General features: G+C 38.7%; 2 protein-coding genes and 1 pseudogene across 2 annotated transcripts in view; 1 reads left to right on the plus strand and 2 right to left on the minus strand.

Annotated features, from left to right (window-relative positions):
* Nucleotides 1-902: 902 nt before the first annotated feature.
* LOC145213093 (uncharacterized) lies at nt 903-5,248 on the plus strand. The gene is made up of 2 exons (XM_080081330.1): nt 903-2,942; nt 5,198-5,248. The coding sequence occupies exons 1-2, from the start codon at nt 903-905 to the stop codon at nt 5,246-5,248; spliced, it is 2,091 nt and encodes a 696-aa protein (XP_079937456.1).
* A 297-nt stretch (nt 5,249-5,545) lies between these two features.
* LOC145213574 (atlastin-3-like) overlaps nt 5,546-19,608 on the minus strand; it is a gene marked incomplete at its 3' end in the record, with an annotated part of 32,224 nt that continues 18,161 nt past the window's right edge. The window contains 6 exon segments of the mRNA XM_080081917.1: nt 5,546-5,673; nt 8,572-8,643; nt 10,139-10,323; nt 10,404-10,478; nt 15,899-16,055; nt 16,185-16,241. Of these exon segments, the coding sequence (XP_079938043.1) occupies nt 5,546-5,673; nt 8,572-8,643; nt 10,139-10,323; nt 10,404-10,478; nt 15,899-16,055; nt 16,185-16,241 (674 nt within the window).
* Nucleotides 11,663-13,191, minus strand: LOC145213577 (uncharacterized; annotated as a pseudogene).

The following is a 19,608-nucleotide window of genomic DNA, read 5'->3' on the forward strand; positions in this document are numbered from 1 at the left end:
GTCCAAAGAGCGTACATTTGTTACCTTGCCATACATTCCTAGGTTAACAGACGTAATACGTCGCATGTTAATCGACTTTGGGGTCTCAGTAGGGATTAAACCAGTCAACACCCTACGTCAGATGCTGTCGCACCCCAAAGATCCCATTGATACAAACGCAGCAAGGGGTGTGGTGTACGCGATCCCATGTCAACAGTGCAAGGAGATTTACATTGGCGAGACGGGAAGATCTCTGAATACGCGCCGTAAAGAACACGAGAGGGATGTAGCCAAGAAAGATGCTAAAAAATCGGCATTAGCACAACATGCTACTACCCTCGGTCACACCATAAACTTCTCTGCTGCCCAGGTGTTAGCTAGAGAAACCGATTTTCACAAGCGAGGTTTCCTGGAGTCGTGGAACATACATTCTCACACCAACACGATGAACGTTAAAACGGACGTTCTAATGCCGATAACTTATCGGTCACTTTTGCACCATTGAGCCAGGTGTTATCACACGACCATTGGTGCGCACTGCGTTATTTCTATCGCCTTTTTTATGTGTGTTTCGCCGCCCTTTTCGCTTTATAATAACTTGTGTTTGCATTGTATGTCATTACCCTGATGAAGGTGTTTCGTATGGGACATCGAAACGTTGGCATATTACAATAAAAAACTGCCGGAAGAGCTAAAAATTCTGTTAATACGTTATGCCTGGCAGCAACAGTGTATTCATTGAATTTAAAGGTCTGTACGGACCCAACGTCCTTTCCCAACTGCGGAAATACGTTGATTTAAGACATACGATTGTGAGACACAAGATGCACCTTTTTTTCAACCATAGGTGCCTTAGGGACAATGTGTTGCCTCGGTCGCTTCGGTTCAAATCGCCTCATAATTCGGCAGCAGGTAAAAAGATAATGTGGAAGTGTGGAATGGCGTTTATTAGGCTGCGTATAGGCCTTTCCCACCAGCGAATCAAGGAATCAACCGCACAGTCCCAAGAGGTATTTCTCAGATTAACGGCTATTCTTTCGGATCATGACTTGCGTCGTTTTGAGAGGTACGTCACTTCGGGTGATGAATTCCTTCGGCGTCAGCTATTAAACAACAACGAACGACATCTCAATTCGATTGCGCCAAGGATGAAGGAAGATGTAAATGCAACCGGAAAAAAGAATTGGGTCATCAACCTGTCGCATTATCAGCCGAATCATGTGGAACTAAAGGTTTTACAACTTGGAACGAACTTCGCAACGGCACCAAGAGCAGTTCCTGAGGGGAGTATGTTAGCATGTGTGGAGAAGGGAATTTATTCGCTGCCGATGCACGTCAAGACATTGATACAGAGCAAGCTTGTTAACTGCATGAAGAGTCACAAGAGCATTCCCTGCAACCTTACAGCAGCCGATCAGCGTGCAATACAAAGTCTCAAAGCTAATGAAGACATCACCATTCTACCGGCAGACAAGGGTAACAGTACTGTTATTCTAGACCGCAAGGAGTATGATGACAAGATTTATAAGCTTTTGCGCGATTCTGATACCTACAGGAAATTGCCACGTGACCCGACCAGAAAAACGGAGCAAGTTCTCAACAAATTTGTTTCTATCTTACATAAAGAACGGAAATGCATTTCGGATGCAATGTTTCATCAGTTGCACAGCACCGATGGTTCTGCCCCACGACTGTACGGACTGCCAAAAGTCCATAAAACAGATGTACCCCTTAGGCCAATCGTGTCTTTTGTTGGAAGCCCGACTTACAACCTTGCGAAATACCTGGCTCGACTATTGGCGCCCTTGGTGGGTAACACGGAATACACGGTAAAGAATTCTGAGGAGTTTGTTAAAGCAGTCACAACGCAACGGCCACTGGATGAAGACGAAACGTTGGTTTCGTTTGACGTAGTCTCGTTGTTTACCAACATACCAATTGACCTGGCACTGGGAATCGCTAAGTCAAGACTGCTGGAGGACTACAGCCTTAAGGATAGAACCAAGTGGTCATGCGAGGACATTCATCTTGGACTAGAGATTTGTTTGCAGCAGACTTACTGCACATTTAGAGGCCAGTTTTACAAACAAGTGTATGGCACGGCCATGGGCTCTCCAGTGTCGGTGGTGGTTGCCAATATGGTCATGGAGTCGGTGGAACAACGCGCTCTCCAAACGTTTACCACACCACCACGATTCTGGCAAAGATATGTGGATGACACGTTCTGCATCATCAATATTAGCCAGGTTACAGCGTTTCTAGATCACTTAAACAACGTGCAACAAGGGATCGCATTTACCATAGAATTGCAAACTAACAACCGGCTTCCCTTTCTGGATGTGGAGGTATTACAGGCAACAGACGGGAGACTTTCCACGCAAGTGTACCACAAACCAACGAGCACCAGGCGCTATTTGCATTTCACGTCTCACCATCCTCTACACCACAAGAGAGCTGTGGTGAAATCGCTGACAGATCAGGCCCGAAGGTTGACCACAGAACCCGGAATGCTCCGAACCGAATTACGAAGGGTACACCAGGCCCTGCGGTTAAATGGCTACCCGAACTGGATCCTCCGTGACCGAAAAACCACGGGTGCTCGGAAAAAGGTTCAGTCCAAAGAGCGTACATTTGTTACCTTGCCATACATTCCTAGGTTAACAGACGTAATACGTCGCATGTTAATCGACTTTGGGGTCTCAGTAGGGATTAAACCAGTCAACACCCTACGTCAGATGCTGTCGCACCCCAAAGATCCCATTGATACAAACGCAGCAAGGGGTGTGGTGTACGCGATCCCATGTCAACAGTGCAAGGAGATTTACATTGGCGAGACGGGAAGATCTCTGAATACGCGCCGTAAAGAACACGAGAGGGATGTAGCCAAGAAAGATGCTAAAAAATCGGCATTAGCACAACATGCTACTACCCTCGGTCACACCATAAACTTCTCTGCTGCCCAGGTGTTAGCTAGAGAAACCGATTTTCACAAGCGAGGTTTCCTGGAGTCGTGGAACATACATTCTCACACCAACACGATGAACGTTAAAACGGACGTTCTAATGCCGATAACTTATCGGTCACTTTTGCACCATTGAGCCAGGTGTTATCACACGACCATTGGTGCGCACTGCGTTATTTCTATCGCCTTTTTTATGTGTGTTTCGCCGCCCTTTTCGCTTTATAATAACTTGTGTTTGCATTGTATGTCATTACCCTGATGAAGGTGTTTCGTATGGGACATCGAAACGTTGGCATATTACAATAAAAAACTGCCGGAAGAGCTAAAAATTCTGTTAATACGTTATGCCTGGCAGCAACAGTGTATTAATCTCACTATATGTGTACGTTTCATCCAAATCCATCAAACATTTCATGGCAAAAGAGGGGGGACAAATCACAGGACAGAAAGTAAAGAAACTAGAATGGTGGCTTTCTGATATACTTCCATTTTATATATTCTATACGATATTTACCAATTTACTATACATATCATTTGATCTACACATATGGTTGTTTTTGTCAACAAAAACTAATGGGTCCCCACATGCGTGTTTTTGCGGATTTACGGTAAACAAATGTTGCGGTGATTTTTAAATTCTTAAGAACAAATTTTTAGAAAGCATTAACCCAACAACAAAAAATTTTGTTTGTATTTTTTTTGCACTATTATTGTCGTATAATTACAAAAACAATAAAAAAGAACGAAACAAATACTTTCAATTTAATCTCTTGCTTTGACCCAGATATTGTTGTCCAAGGTCAGGTTTAAAACACAATTTTTTTCTAGAAAGCTGTAACAGTTGTGTTACAGACAATTAAAAAGCGATTTGCTGCAAGTGTATACATAACTTTTCATTTAACTTTGTTTCGCAAAACGAGTTTTTCATTTAACTTTGTTTCGCAAATGAGTACCATTGACCTGTAGTAACCTTTAGGGTGTACACACCAAACGACTGTTTGACCTTTTGACACCGTTTTCAATAGCACGCCGTCCTTGGTGTTCAACAACACCGTTTGACCTAATATATACATGCCTTGAGTATTTGATTCAAAAAAAAAACGCTACGTTATGGCGAAAGAAAGTTCTGAACTGTGTTAGTAATACCTGCTAATCGACCTTAAGTAACCCGTGGTCATGCAGCGGCCAACCTGACACTGAGCATTTAAAAAACATTTATCTTGCAAAAAAGTCAAGTTTATTTTTTCATATTTAGTTTGTTTAACAAAGTTTTGCTTGACATATACGAAACCGAAGCACGCTTATTAGGTTTAAATCGCGTCATAGGTGTGAAACCTTTGCCAAAACTGAAAATGTGAGTGATAACTTAATAAAACGACATAGCATTGCTGTGCAAAACAGCTGATTTCTAATCACCGAAACGACGTCTCGTAAAACGTCTGTCCAACGTCAAGCTGAGCCCTCCCGCTCTGCCCTATTATTCGTAAACGTACTCTCTTGGGACTTCTGCCTACAGTGTCTTTCTTGACCAAACGAGCATTAGACACATTTACGTTTCGGGGGCCTGTGTGTCGCTTGGTCATTCGGGGTCAAACTTCAGGTGGACCAAGTTCAGATTTATATCTAACATATGTCCAAATTTGAATAAATTTGAAACACTCTTTCTTTACTAAACGAGCGTTACAAACCAGCGTTAAAAATTTTACGTTTCGGGGGCCTGTGGGTGAACCGCTGGGTAATTTGGGGTCAAACTTCTGGTGGACCAAGTTTGGATTAATATCTAACATATGTCCAAATTTCAATAAATTTGAAGCACGCTTTCTTCACTAAACGAGCATTACAAACCAGCGTTAAAAATTTTACGTTTCGGGGGCCTGTGGGTGAACCGCTGGGTAATTTGGGGTCAAACTTCAGGTGGACCAAGTTTGGATTAATATCTAACATATGTCCAAATTTGAAGCACTCTTTCTTGACCAAATGCGTCTCACAAACCAGCGTTAGACAGAAAAAAGAAAAAAGAAAAAAAGAAAAAAGAAAAAAAGAAAAAAAAAATACGGACAAAAACAATATGTGTCCCCTTCAGGGAAGGGGACCCATAATAAACATATCAAGTAAAATCAAGATGTGCATGAAGCAGACCTCCCGCTCTATGTTAAACTGACACAATTGCACACAAGTGGGTTTCTGTATTTCTGACCTCTAGGACTGTCAAACCTAAAAATGAATATTTTTGGGGTATATCTGATGATTGTCCAGATGTACATGCAACTGGCTTATGCCCAATTGAAAATGCACGTAAGAACTTGATATTGCTGCAAAAAATACTGTTAAATTCCAATCACTAAAAAGAATGGCCAGTAGCATATTATGTCATGAATGAAGTATAGGTATTTTGACCACTATATTGTGTTGCCCTGATTTCAAACAAGAGGATCACACCTATTGGTTATTGCGTCGTATGTTGTCTAGGCATTCCATAGGTATGATGCCTGAATTTTTGGGGCAGCACCCATGGAGCTATTGGGTACTGTTCGGAAGCATGCTAACACAACCTTGCAAATCTGCTTAATGCAGTTGATACACACCTAACATGAAAAAACCTACTTTGAACTGAATTCAACACCACCCATTTTTCTAGTGCTGTCGAACAGATTTAATGCCAGTTCCTGAAATTCCAAATGCTTATCTTGAAGAGTAGTTGGATTCACAAACGGACATGAACTTCCACAAACCTTAAAAACACCAAGACTTTGTTGATAGTTACACACAGATTATTTCAATTACAGAAAAGAAACTATCATATATGATTTGATTGATGTGTAAAGTAACAATATACTGTTTAGCTGGTAGATAATATTAATCAACTGGAAGAGAAAAGTATACTTTCACTTTATACATACTCAACTTAAATTAGTAAATTACCCCATGGAGCATTTACTATGATTACATTGGATATTTGTTACTTAAATTTATTTGGATTGCTATCATTTTCTTTTTTTCTTGGCATCTTATGAGATCATTGTAACCAGAATAATAAAATTTAACAAAGTATCAAACTAAAGAAAAGTAAACAAACTGCAAACCAATCTTGACTTTATTTCAGATATGTATACATGACATGCAGCAACATCTTGTTAGGCCTAGGAAGGTGGATTTTTTAAATACACTTTCAATTTGTATAAATTACATTCTTTTACTGGTTATTCACATACATCATTAGTCATGCTTACCACAGATGTACAATATCAGAAAAATGTACGTAACTTCAAACTAGAAGGGTGGCTTAGCACATATTGCCCTTGCATATAAACCAGTGGCGGGCAACATACGGCCCGCGACGGGATTTTGAGCGCCCCGCAGACAGTATCCACTCTTACATGATAATGTGGCCCGCGGCCACAGTCTGCCGCAATCCCCAACTACTTGCTTACTACGTCAAATTATAGTTGTAATGGACAGTAACGCTCCCCAATAGCAAAAAACTTTCCCGCCGTTGTTACCATTGCACCTTACGTCCATTGTTACAACATAACTGCCAACCTTGTGTGTGGCCTACTTTCACGGTTTCCTTTGTTTCCATGCGTGTAACCTACTTAGTGTTTCAGCAGTATCTAAGTCTGTGGTGTATGTATTAAATTTGCTGTGGTGAATAATTTTATGTTATATCAGTTAGATTGTTTGGACTGTATTGTAATTGTGACGTTCTTGATTGTATTTGGTTTAGGTCAGGGGTGGGCAAACTATGGCCCGCGGGCCACATGCGGACCGGCAAAGGAGTTCATGCGGCCCGCCAAATGTTGGGAAATTTTAAAGAGAAAGTTACCGAGCAACGCTGAATAGTATTATAACCACAGGCGTAGTTTTTAAAAACTACCGGGGATGTTTACGTGCTTTAACCTGTTGTTTTTGCTATGTTATCATGCACATATTCACTTAAAACAATTTCTTCGTTCGATAAAAGTAAAAGCTATTCACGTTTTCAAATACAGCCCACTTTGTACTGTTGACGCCAAAACTTTGGTCACTTTGGATCAAGTTTAGGTCGTTGCAGTACATTGCAAATGGCCATTTAACACGGCTTTGGAATCGTTAACACAGACCCGCACAACACCTAAAAATGGATACTAAAAGCGACTCGCTTTGTTTAATGTTGGCGCAAGAAATTTTTTAACAAAAAACGTGGTGTAGCCTATGTTGCAATAAATGCTTGTTTATTTTGAAACAATTACAATTATAACATTTCAACCAATGTTTGTGTAAACAAAGTGACAACGAACGTATTTGCACATAGCTGAAAATATACTATGTTAATATTTTGGGCTAAATCAGGGGTGCACAAGCTGCAGCCGTACGGCCACATGCGGCCGCGAAAATGAGTTTGTGCGGCCGCGAAAATGAGTTTGTGCGGCCGTGACGATGCATGTTAAAATACATGTACAGGCTGCCATGACGCAACTAAAACTATTTTGCCAAATATTTCGGTTTTCAAACTGCCAAAAACAGATTTCATGAGACAGAAAAAAGATTACCAGCCTAAGAACCGCTTATTGTGTGCAAACAACGCGAAAAAACAGGCACCGCAATCGTCACAATACCGATCATGACGTCATAAACAGCTAGCTCCGTTCAGCTAAACTTATACACCAAGTTAGAAATTATTAACATGAGCATTTCAAACGGCTTTGAATCGTATATACATGACATAAACCTAATTCTTTACACTAGTTATTTAAAAAAACAAGCAAGCAATTGGTGGCTGTTGCGGTGAAATACTATGCGGCCCGATAAGATTAGGAACTTTTGAATGCGGCCCTTGCACTGAAAAGTTTGCCCACCCCTGGTTTAGGTGGTCAAAAATCCGTTTTAAATCACTGGATAAATACGCGATTAATGTATCAATTCAGGAATCCGGCCCGCCAAGTACTTCATTTTCCCATATCAGGCCCACCGACTGGAGAAGTTGCCCGCCCCTGATATAAACTATAACCTATTTTAAAACATTAATAGTGGGGTAAATGTTGGCCACAGGGTGAAACATAACATTCTACACCTACAAATGGCATTCTCTAAAAGCTGTCAAAATTTCATTCAATTCAGACATTATTAAAAAATGGACCCATTTTGGGGGGCTAGTGGTGTAAATGTTGGGGCGACAGGTTTGAACACACCAATCAACAACTATAAATGACACACTCTACAAGCCAGTGGTTCTTACCCTGGGTTCGAATTACCCCATGGGTTCAGCAATGGTGATTCAGGGGTTTGGCAAAGGTCTTTTGAAATACAAATACTTGGCAAACGTTATAGTTAAACTTTAGGGGTATATAGTCACTAAAAATAGCAATTTTTATTTGCTAGATGGCAAAACGTTGAAAGGTTGTAACTAGGTTATATTTGACGTGACAAAGAACACTGGTTACATCTAAAGTCATTAAACACTTGATGACAAATGGTTAAATTTCCAAAGAGAAAATTGCAAAAACAAATCAAAAGTGTGCGCTCTAAGGAAGGGAATCTGTAATAAAAACAAGTCTAGCCAATTTGCATTACACAAAAGAAATATACATGTTATTCCTTGGTGTGATATAATTTTAATTAGGAATGGAATAGCAAAAACAGTTTTTATATACCTTTTCCATTTCTTGCAAGTACAAATCACGAGATTTCGAAACTGCAGCTAAATTGTTTGCTTCTGCTGTAGCCTGACAAACAAAGTGCAAAACTTTATGACATCAGCACAGATTAATCCAGTTAATTGCAAAACTGATTTACAATCCTTTTGTCCTGATTAACAAGAATTTTCTAAAACTAGAAGGGTGGATTAGCACATATTGCCCTTGCATATACACTATAACCTATTTAAAAAATAATATATTCCCTACACTTATTTTATATTGGGTCCCATATCATACACTGTCTTTTATAAAATTAGTTGTTTCTGCAGGCAGAAACTCATGGGTCCCCACACATGCAAAGTTGTAAATAATGCATTTCAAGAAATAACCAGGTGAAAGTTTGGTATTGTAAGGTCAAACACAATGATTGGTACTGAGCATAAATAAACATGCTATGTGGAGTACAAACTATCTAAATTTTCTTCCATTCGGGCATTTTTAAAGGTTTTTCTATTGTATGTTCTATCTGAAAAATGAAGGGGTAAATAGCGAAAAATTAGACTAAAACACAACAATCAGCTGCTATTATTGGAAAATTGCAAAGGGGTGGACAAACTTCAGGGAAGAAAAAAAAAAGAAAAAACAAAAGAAATCGAGTAAAATCAAGATGTGTCCCCTTCAAGGAAGGTGACCCATAATTACTAATACCCGTGTGGTTCTTGTTTTGTGATGCCCTTAAACAAGATTGGTGGGCTTTGTGACATGCCCATGATAAACACAATACTGTGTTAAATCACCTGCTTAAAAAAATGTTGCACATTTCTTCTAAAACATGCGCATACTGGGTGCCTTAATATATGTAACCGCTATTTTGTAGAAATGAATTTCAATTACACATTTTAGATGATAGTAAGTGTGGAGTCTGTAATATAGTTTAAAAAACATTTTTGTTTGTGGTGTGCATAGCGGGGTAAATACTGGTGTTATCAAGACAAACGTAGCAGATGGCACCTCTACAAAACTTTATCTACCATCTGTGAAAGTGTCATCCCAATCCATCAAACATTTCATGGCAAAGAGGGGTAGAAAAATTTGCAACTGTAATATATTCATCTGTCCAAATTTGAATAAATTTAAAGCACTCTTTCTTGACCAAACACATTTAACAAACCAGCGATAGACAGAAATGAATATTTGGGGATTTAAGGGGTGAAAATGGGTGAATCGAAAATAAATAAAATACAAAATTCTTTGAAATATCTTATATTGCACCAAACGACAAAGCATATCACTCAGAGATGCTGTACTTTAGTCAGTACAGCTGTTTTAAAAAAATACGTTTTGGGGGCCTGCTGGTGAATCGCTGGGTCATTCAGGATCAAACTTCAGGAGGATCAAATTTGGATTAATAACTAACGTTTGTCCAAATTTGAATAAATTTAAAGCACTCTTTCTTGACCAATCGCGTATAACAAACCAGCGTTAGACAGAAAAAAGAAAAAAAAATACGGACAAAAAAATAAATATACAAAACACTAGATGTTTTTTCTTTGCAATGGAGAGCTATAATTCAAAGGTTTACCTGTAACATTGACTTTGGCTGAGGAAGCTTTTCACCAGAATATATTTTAATGTATGATCGAAAGTATTCTACCAGATCCGCACAAGTTATATTGACCCCATTGATTTGTTTGATGCGAATGTTTTCACTTGCCAAGAGCTGAGGAGCAAGTTGTAGCATGCAACTCTTAAACTCTTCATTTATATCTAGAAAATGTATAAAGTTATTTCAATGAAAAAAATGGCTCCTTTTCAGGAAGTTCTTTGCTAAAACACTTTTTACTAACCATTTAAAGCACCCTGAAATTGTGGATTTGTTGCAACAGGAAGACCAGGATGTGGCATAAGATAGCAGGATAATTCTGAAATGAGTTTTTAATGATTTACTTCAGGGTAGAGAAAATGGACAATTTAGACAGATAAATCTGGGCAATCACATAACCAAATTTGCCCAAAACAACGTTGCAAATGTATGTGCCATGTGTATGCTAATAATGCATTTTGCAGTGTTGCAAGTGCTGACCTAGTTATGTGATAGTATAATTTTGTTTATTGTATACTAGCAAAGAAAGAATAAGCATCTCTATTGCCTTAAATAAGTTACATACAAACACGGGGTAAATAGTGGAGCTAAAGTCTGAAACACAATAATCCACACCTAGTTATAGCAAAATGAACAAACTGTCCAAATTTCAGCTAATTTCCCCATTTTAAGGGTCTAGCGGGGTAAATATTGGGGCTACAGGGTAAAACACAACAATTGACATCTAATTGTGGCACAATAAACAAACTGTCCATATTTCAGCTAATTTGAAATTTGCTTAAAAATTCAATCCTTTTAGGGGGCTAGCGAAGTAAATAGTGGGGCTAACAAGTCAAACAAAACAAATGGCACATATACATAACTATATCTACCACCTGTGAAAGGTTCATCCATATCAATCAAAGATTTCATGCCAAAAGTGGACAAACTTCAAGGGAGAAAAAAGAAAAAAAAAAAAAGTGAAATCAATATGCATCCGCTTCCTTTTAATATGCGTCCCTTTCAGGGGAAGGGGACCCATAACAAGTGGTAAAACAGAAAAAGGAAAAACAAAAATACTTATTGCATTTGTTTGTGTTGAAAGCCAGTTAAAATATCACATATTCAGAAAAGGGGACCTATATGCAATTTACCAATGAACAAAGTATAAAACCCATAAATTAGCATTACACAATTTAAATCCACCATCTATTTGGCCATGCATTCTTAAATAAACTGTGTAAATAAATAAAAACCAGCGTTAAAAAAATTACGTTTCAGGGGCCTGTGGGTGAACCGCTGGGTAATTCTGGGTCAAACTTCTGGAGGATCAAGTTTGGATTATTAACTCACATATGTCCAAATTTGAATAAATTTGAAACACTCTTTCTTTACCAAACAAGCGTTACAAACCAGTGTTAGACAGAAAAAAGAAAAAAAAATACAGACAAAAACGATATGTAAGAATAATTGACGAAGCAACAGTGCTTCCTAATCAAAATCAGTCAACAAAGTTGTTTAACGATATATATTTCACCCCAAAAGGGCATCTTCAGTCGTTCTGTGAAACAACGGGTGTAAAAGTAAAACAAACCAAGCAATGAACTAAATCCATATTAAACACAGCAAAGAGATACGGCAACCTGCTACAAGCCCTTGCTAACTATGCAAGATCTGCGACAGAACTGCGTCTAAGCTACACAAAAGGTACACACTGCAACAAGCGATAAGGGAACAGTGCACACCCAGATAAAAAAGAAGGAAAAGCGGAAAGACGAGATAACCGTCTAGTCCACGGGCAACGAAAAAACCCCGGAGTGAACACAAACAAACAACCCAGTCCAAATGAAATACAAAATAAAATCGATAAAAACCAGTAAAAGAATAAAATGATATAAAATAATAAATGGAGTTATCGCACCCTGGGCAAAACCATTTTTTGAATATTAATAGTAGCTTGGGTAATTTTGAGCCACTTTGCTTCACAAGCGTCCAAGTCTTTAAAAGGCGGCTGCTGTAAAAACGTGACACAAAAACACTCGGCAATATCAGGATAGGTGGCGAAGAGTTCAGGGTGTTTAACTGCGTAATGGCGCAACAGCGCTGCATTATCGTTACCTTCTTTAATATCGTGTTCTTTCCATACCGATCTATGGTGGTTCCATCGGGTGCTAAACCAGTTTTTGGTTTGGCCGATGTATTGTTCTTTACATATGCGGCAAGTGGCCGCATACACACCATAGTTTTTGCAGTCAAGCACTGTTTTAATCTGATATCTTTGCTGCGAGTGGCAAAAATACACTGCTCATACACCATCGCCTTATGTACGCCATGGTTTCCACACAATGCGCACTTTTTGCAAGGACCCGATTGGCCGTCGGCAACTTGTTTCATACGTCCATGTGCCAAGCCTTTGTAGTTGGTAAGAACATTCCCGATGGTTAAACCATTTTTGTAAACGATTTTAGCGAGTGGTTGTAGATTCTTTTCTTTCGTGGTTAACATGAGAAGCCGTGGAAACGATGTAGTCCAAGCTATTCTATGTTGGTCTGTTTTTTCTTTAGGCGGCGCGAAACGCTGTACCCATTCTCTTGCTACTTGCAAACATTGCTCCGTAATTAATGCAGGAAAACCGGAACGGTGGCACTTCTCACGAAGTCTTACTAGGCTTAACATGTAGTCGTCCTGCATTTGATTTAATCTTCTTAGCCTACATGCTTCACCCAACACAATCCCACGAAAAATGTAACGAGGATGATGTGACGTCCCATGCAAAAAACAGCAGTTCTTGGATGTTTCTTTGATATGGTCTTGCGTTATAAAATGCAGTTTGTCCGAACTCGAATAGCAGTGGGCTACATCCAAAAATTCCACGCGACCAGTCACACCCCTGTTAGAAAATTCCCTAAAGGTAAGTTGAAGACCAACTTTAAGGAATGCCTTGTATAGCGCTTTTTTGATGGCAGTTGTGGTACTTTGGCCAAATGAAATCCATAAGATGTCATCTATATACCGCTTAAAAATCTCCCCTTTCTTTAAAGTTGCAGTGGCTATTTCGACAATATAGTGCAGAGCCATGTTCGCAAGCGACACTGAATGATTTTCGCCGGTGGCAATACCTTTACGCTGTTTGTATGCATTTTCCCCATACCTTATTATGGCATTATTGATAGTGAACAACACCATATCCACCAGACATTTACGGGCCATGGAAGAAAACCCGGAGTGACGTTTGAGGGCACAAGAGAGAGATTTGCGGATTAAATCCCTTGGTATGTTTGGATAGAGGCCCACAACATCAGCAGCCACGATAAAGAGTTCCAGTCCGTCTCCCCTTGACTGATCAATACGTGACTGCCAATTGATTAAACACTTAAGATAATGTTGGGTATCTGAGCAGTATTCATTGATGTTACTTCTGCAATATTCCAGACTTATAGGCTTAAGCAAATGTTCAAGTAGCGACGTGCAGCAAGAGAGGTAAGTACTGCCCGCCGCTTGGAGCAGTCTTACCGGAATCTCTAAAGCTGTTACCTTTGTGAGCACATCTGTTGTAAGTTTGTGGGTTTTAAACAGCGGGTAAACATACGATGGGCTGTTATTGGCAAACTGCTTCGCAGTTGGGCCCGGAACCTTGTGATACTGGTTGCCAGACTGTTTTATCCCAACTGTGGTGAAAAGTAGATCTTTAGATATGACAGACAACTTGAACAATTGGATTGCGTATTGTTCAAGAGCAGTCTTTATGGTCTTGACCATGACCTCCAGGCTGGGTACATCTGTTGCAACCAATTCATAGCCAGTCATCTCTCGTTTCATTATCGCATCGTAATCCTTAAACGAGACCAAAACAATTTTGCCATCTTTGTCAGAACGGCAAATAACCACTGATCTATTGCGGACAGCAGACTTTAAAGCTTGCAAACTTTTCCTGAGTGGCGGTGCCAAGTTGTTGTGAGATTTATATTCCGTGTTAACCCTTGAGCTGAGGTTCCTGAGCTTAGATTCAACCAGTTCAACATAAGCCGTTGTTTCTTCACTCAAACTATCTCTGTTTGGCCTGGAATGTTTTGGGATTTTGAGTTTCTCGGGTATGTCTGTTACTTCGAAGTTCTGTTCATCTTTGAAAATATCGGCCCATTCGACACGCCTGATGTGCGATGCCATGTTCATCCACTCTTTTTCTTCTGTGCGGTTGTCCCAACAAGGTGTAGGCACAAAATTAAGGCCCCTTATGAGAAGGCATTCTGCATTATGATCTAACAAGAAATCAGACTTGTTTAAAATCGCGCCAGTCACTGCTTCAATGTGTTCATTATGATTTTTTATAGCTTTCCGTTTCCGGTACCGACTTCTGTCGCTCTTGTTCTTGACTTTTTTCCTTGTGCAGGTTCTGTTTTTATTGTTGGTCCACTTGCGACGAATAAAACGTTGTTTTTGAAACAGCCAAGCGAATTTTCTTTCATACCTTGCAAGCAGTTTGGTTCTAAAAGTGTAAAATTCCCGGGTTCTTGGTAAAAACTTTCGTCCTATTTTCATGCTGTCTTTTGAAACTACCCTTTTATCCTTATTCAATACTTGTTTTGCAATTTTTCGCTGCTGTTGTATAAGCAGCAAGTCAAAATCCATTGCCTTCCTGTTATTGGATGGTAGCAGGACCCTGGCTTGTACACACTTTCTCAGGAAAGAAAACTTAATCCTTGAGGCTTCGCGTTGCGTATTGATACAAACGCGGCAAGGGGTGTGGTGTACGCAATCCCATGTCAACAGTGCAAGGAGATTTACATTGGCGAAACGGGAAGATCTCTGAATACGCGCCGTAAAGAACATGAAAGGGATGTAGCCAAGAAAGATGCTAAAAAAACGGCATTAGCACAACATGCCACTGTCCTCGGTCACGCCATAAACTTCTCTGCTGCCCAGGTGTTAGCGAGAGAAACCGATTTTCACAAGCGAGGTTTCCTGGAGTCGTGGAACATACATTCTCACGCCAACACGATGAACGTTAAAACGGACGTTCCAATGCCGATAACTTAGCGGTCGCTTTTGCACCATTGAGCCAGGTGTTATCACTCGACCATTGGTGCGCACTGCGTTTTTTCTACCGCCCTTTTTGTGTGTGTGTTTCGCCGCCCTTTTCGCTTTATAATAACTTGTGTTTGCAATGTATGTCATTACCCTGATGAAGGTGTTTCGTATGGGACATCGAAACGTTGGCATATCAAAATAAAAAAACTGCCGGAAGAGCTAAAAAATTTGTTAAAAACGATATGTGATATAAATATAATTCAGTGTTGTAAGCTTGGCTACAATCCCGGGATTTCAGGAAATATAACCCCAGATGGTGATTTAGAAAAAAAAGCCTCAAATCTTAGGATTTTGGGATCAGGATTTCCTATGGTCCCAACCCTACTTACAACATTAAACTTTCTTACGGTTGTGTCATGAAATGCATCATTTACAAATTTCAATGTATAAGGACTCACTAGTTTTCAGTGTACAAACAAATTGGACATGGGCAAAAAAAGGAAATGGAATATATAAACATTTCAAAATAGGTCATAGTAAATGTACAATAGCAATACGTTCAACGCCACTCTTCTAGTTTTTACTGTTTTACTTTTTTGCCAGTTCTCCTCAATTTAATCTTTGTTGTTTGTAAATCTGGAGATGCCTTTATAAGTGAAATACATGTATTTTTACAACTTGATAACTTGTGCTAAACAATTACTACATAGGTGGGTACCTATTATATTATACCTGTAAAACACGATCGAATGTGACTTCTTACTCGCTGTAATTCATCATGCTGCTTCTCTGTCATTTCAAGTCTTTTGTTGAGCAAAGATTCACCCCCATCTTTTCCATACGGAAACTCATATGGAAAGCTCCAATCACGAACCAGAAACTGCAGGGACTTTAACCAAAACAACAATCTTAGAAAAAGTAACCAAATAACTGCCCATTTATCATCTGCTGTTTAATCTTATTGTATAACTGTAGCTAACATTATTACAGGTAATTTAAATGCTTTTCTTTATCTCACCTGAAAGGGTTTCTCCAAAAATTCCTCCATTGCAAGTCTTCCATACTCAGTAAATAACTACACACAAAGTAGTAGTTTATACTTAATAAGATTTTTTATGCATGAGAATTTGAAGCCAGCATTACCCAAATATAAGTTTAACAGTCACCAAAAAAAAATGTTGGTTTACCAAGAGAACAAACTTTTTTACTGAAATTTTCAGCTGTCTTCAAAAAGCTGTCTTTGAAAATTTGCAATTAAGTATTGTATTTACATGTTTTCTTTATCAAACTATAAAGGTGTCCAATCAGATACTTGGAATTTGTTTGTACTCTTTACCGTACAGCCTATAGCAACAAAATTCTTACAAATGTGTACAAAAGAATTGGCAGCATAAGTAAAAGGACTAAATTCATATTTAAATTGGAAAAGACAAATTACATTGGTTAACTAGAAAGGTGGTTTACCACATCAAAATGCACATGCACTGTGACCTATTTTGCAACACCAACATACTTCCTGTGGTTATTTTCTTTTGGGTCTCATTTTGGCTATTTTTTTTTGTAAACTTTAGTTTGTTTACGCAGGCAAAAACTCATGGGGCCCAACACATGCAATGTTGTAAACAAGGCATTATCCGGTATGTTAATCAACACTGTTTTGCCTGACATATAACAAACGATACTCAAAGTACTGTTTATCAACTTTAAATCACATGTAAGCTATGACACCTGAGCCTAAACTGAAAATGCACCTTAAAGAAATAGCATTGCTGCACAAAAACAGCTGATTTCTAATCACAGGAAAGATTGCCTAGTAATACATCTGACCAATAGATGTTCAAAGTAGAATAACTAGGGATTCTACAATAATTGTTTACGAATCCAGTTGTTATATCATTTTTGGCTGTGTAATTATTAATCTTGACAACATTGAGAGCAAACAAATTCAATACACTGTAAAACAGTGGTTCTCAACGGGGGCACCAGCGCCCCCCTGGGGGCGTTTGCTCTCGCTAAGGGGGCGCTGGAGAATAATTGGGGCGATTGGGGGGGCGCTGGAAAAAAATAGAGCAGGTAAAACGAAACAAAACACCAAAGTCATTTTTGTTATATCTCTTCCATCAGCGACCAGTAAAAGTAGATTTGACTATTCACTGTACTTTGTTTGTTTTTGATGGTGATGTCACAATGCATTTATACAAATCACAATGCGTCATTTGTCGGGGCTTGTCTGCGCTTTGAAAGTAAAATTTGCAGGTAGCAAATTGACTTGATGTTCAGCGCTCGCATTAAATAAGCTGTTAGACCAGGGGTCACCAAACTACAGCAACTCCGACGTCATTTCATCCGGCCTTCACGAGTGTTTAGTCCTAATATATATCTTGGAAAAACTTAAGCTGAAATTAAACGTTAAAAGTTAATTAAATGTAAAAGTATTTCTGCAACAACATGTAGGACTAAGTTCACCTAATTTTACAGAAGTTGTTAGTTTTATCACAGACCAAACCAAAACTATCAATGCCAATTTTTGTGCGCGAACAAACGGCTTTCTATTGTTAATTGTCATGAAATAAATGAGTTTTGTCTGTAGAAGAGATTCAATAACTTTCAAAACAATTTTACTATTTGACAAAAGACGCGCGTTAGGGCTTGCAACCTATGTGGCCCTCACAAGATATTTTTTATGTTATCTGGCCCGCAGTGAAAAAAGTTTGGTGATCCCTGCGTTAGACAATCACTACAAAACCGTACCACGAATTGAATACTTGCTTATAACACAATAATGTAATGGGCAAGTCATAAACGGTTTTTGTGACATCACAATTGAACGTGTGATTTGTTTACTGCTGACATACAGAAGTAGGGTCCCCAAGAATAAAAGTGACTGTTTTCAAAAACATCAAATAGTGTTAACAATCTCAGTTGCAATTTGTTGGTGATTCACTTGGAGTTGGCTCTCTTTACGTGTAATGCAGAAAGGACCCATACATCTTAAGTACGTCCCTGGGGGCTAAAAAGGGGGCCTTATAAAAGTAAAAGCATGGAATTGGAAATGTTTCTGACAGCAAATACACCAAGCGTAAACGTGGGATGCTTGCTGCTCGACCAAACAAAACAACTGCAGTTTCGGCCAATCACGTGTACCAAGCTAAAAGCAAAGAGCACTGCATGTATTTAGTGGTATCATGTTTAATTAACTATTAGAATATTTTCAATTATTGCTAAAACATAGCTTGTTTAACATTCGGCTCTTAATTATCTCATTGATATTGTTTGTGAAATAAAATCGTTTTGAGTTTTGAGGGGGGCGTTTAAAAATTACGAATACTCAAAAGGGGCGGTGCAAGAAAAAAGGTTGAGAAACACTGCTGTAAAACATATTTTTACTAATAACATAAAAAAGAAACAACCAAAACAAAAACTAGAAGGGTGGCTTAGCACATATTGCCATTGTACATACACTGTGACCCTATTTCCTATTCCTAATTTTATTAACTGAGTGATTAACAATAACGTTTCTCCCAATTTATATTCAACTTACATATTGGTTTTTGGAGTATATGTGCAAAAATTAAATAAGCTCTGTTGTGACAAAAACATCATTTTCAACTAGAATGGTGGCTTTCTGATATACTACCATTTTATATATTCTATACAATATTTACCAATTTACTATACACATCATTTGATCTACACATATGATTGTTTTTGTAAACAAAAACGAATGGGTCCCCACACGCGTGTTTGTGCGGATTTACGGTAAACAAATGTTGCAGTCATTTTTAGATTTTTAAGGACAAATTTTTAGAATGCATTAACCCAACAATAAAAAAATTTTGTTTGTATTCTTTTTGCACTATCATTGTCATATAATTACAAAAACTTTAAAAAAGAACCAAAAAAAATAATTTCAATTGATTCTCTTGCTTTGACCCAGATATTGTTGTCCAAGGTCAGGTTTCAAACACTTTTTTTTTCTAGAAAGCTGTAACAGTTGTGTTACAGACACTTTAAATTAAAAAGCAATTTGCTACAAGTGTATACATAACAAATTGTTTTTCATTTAACTTTGTTTCGCAAAACGAGTACCATTGACCTGTAGTAACCTCTCTCAGGGTGCACACGCCAAACGACCTTTTGACACCGTTTTCAATAGCACGCAGTCCTTGGTGTTCAACAACACCGTTTAACCTAATTTATACATGCCTTGAGTATTGATTCCTAAATCGATTGCAAAAGACGCTACGTTATGACAAAAGAAAGTTCTGAACTGTGTTAGTGATACCTACTAGTTGACCTTAAGTAACCCGTGGTCATGCGGCGGCCAACCTGACAACGAGCATATAAAAAAACATTTATCTTGCAAAAATGTCAAGTTTATTTTTTCATCTTTACTTTTATTAACAAAGTTTTGCTAGACATATACGAAACCGAAGCACGCT

The sequence above is a fragment of the Phallusia mammillata genome, chromosome 2, assembly GCF_965637545.1.
Source record: "Phallusia mammillata chromosome 2, kaPhaMamm4.hap1.1, whole genome shotgun sequence".
Classification (NCBI taxonomy): domain Eukaryota; kingdom Metazoa; phylum Chordata; class Ascidiacea; order Phlebobranchia; family Ascidiidae; genus Phallusia; species Phallusia mammillata.

What these genes read in the sequence shown, in the direction of transcription:
- LOC145213093 (XM_080081330.1), top strand. Translation starts at nt 903, where the DNA reads ATGTGGAAGTGTGGAATGGCGTTTATTAGGCTGCGTATAGGCCTTTCC. An exon ending in TAAACTTCTCTGCTGCCCAG is followed by an intron (nt 2,943 to 5,197) that starts GTGTTAGCTAGA and finishes ATGATTGTCCAG; the next exon opens with ATGTACATGCAACTGGCTTA.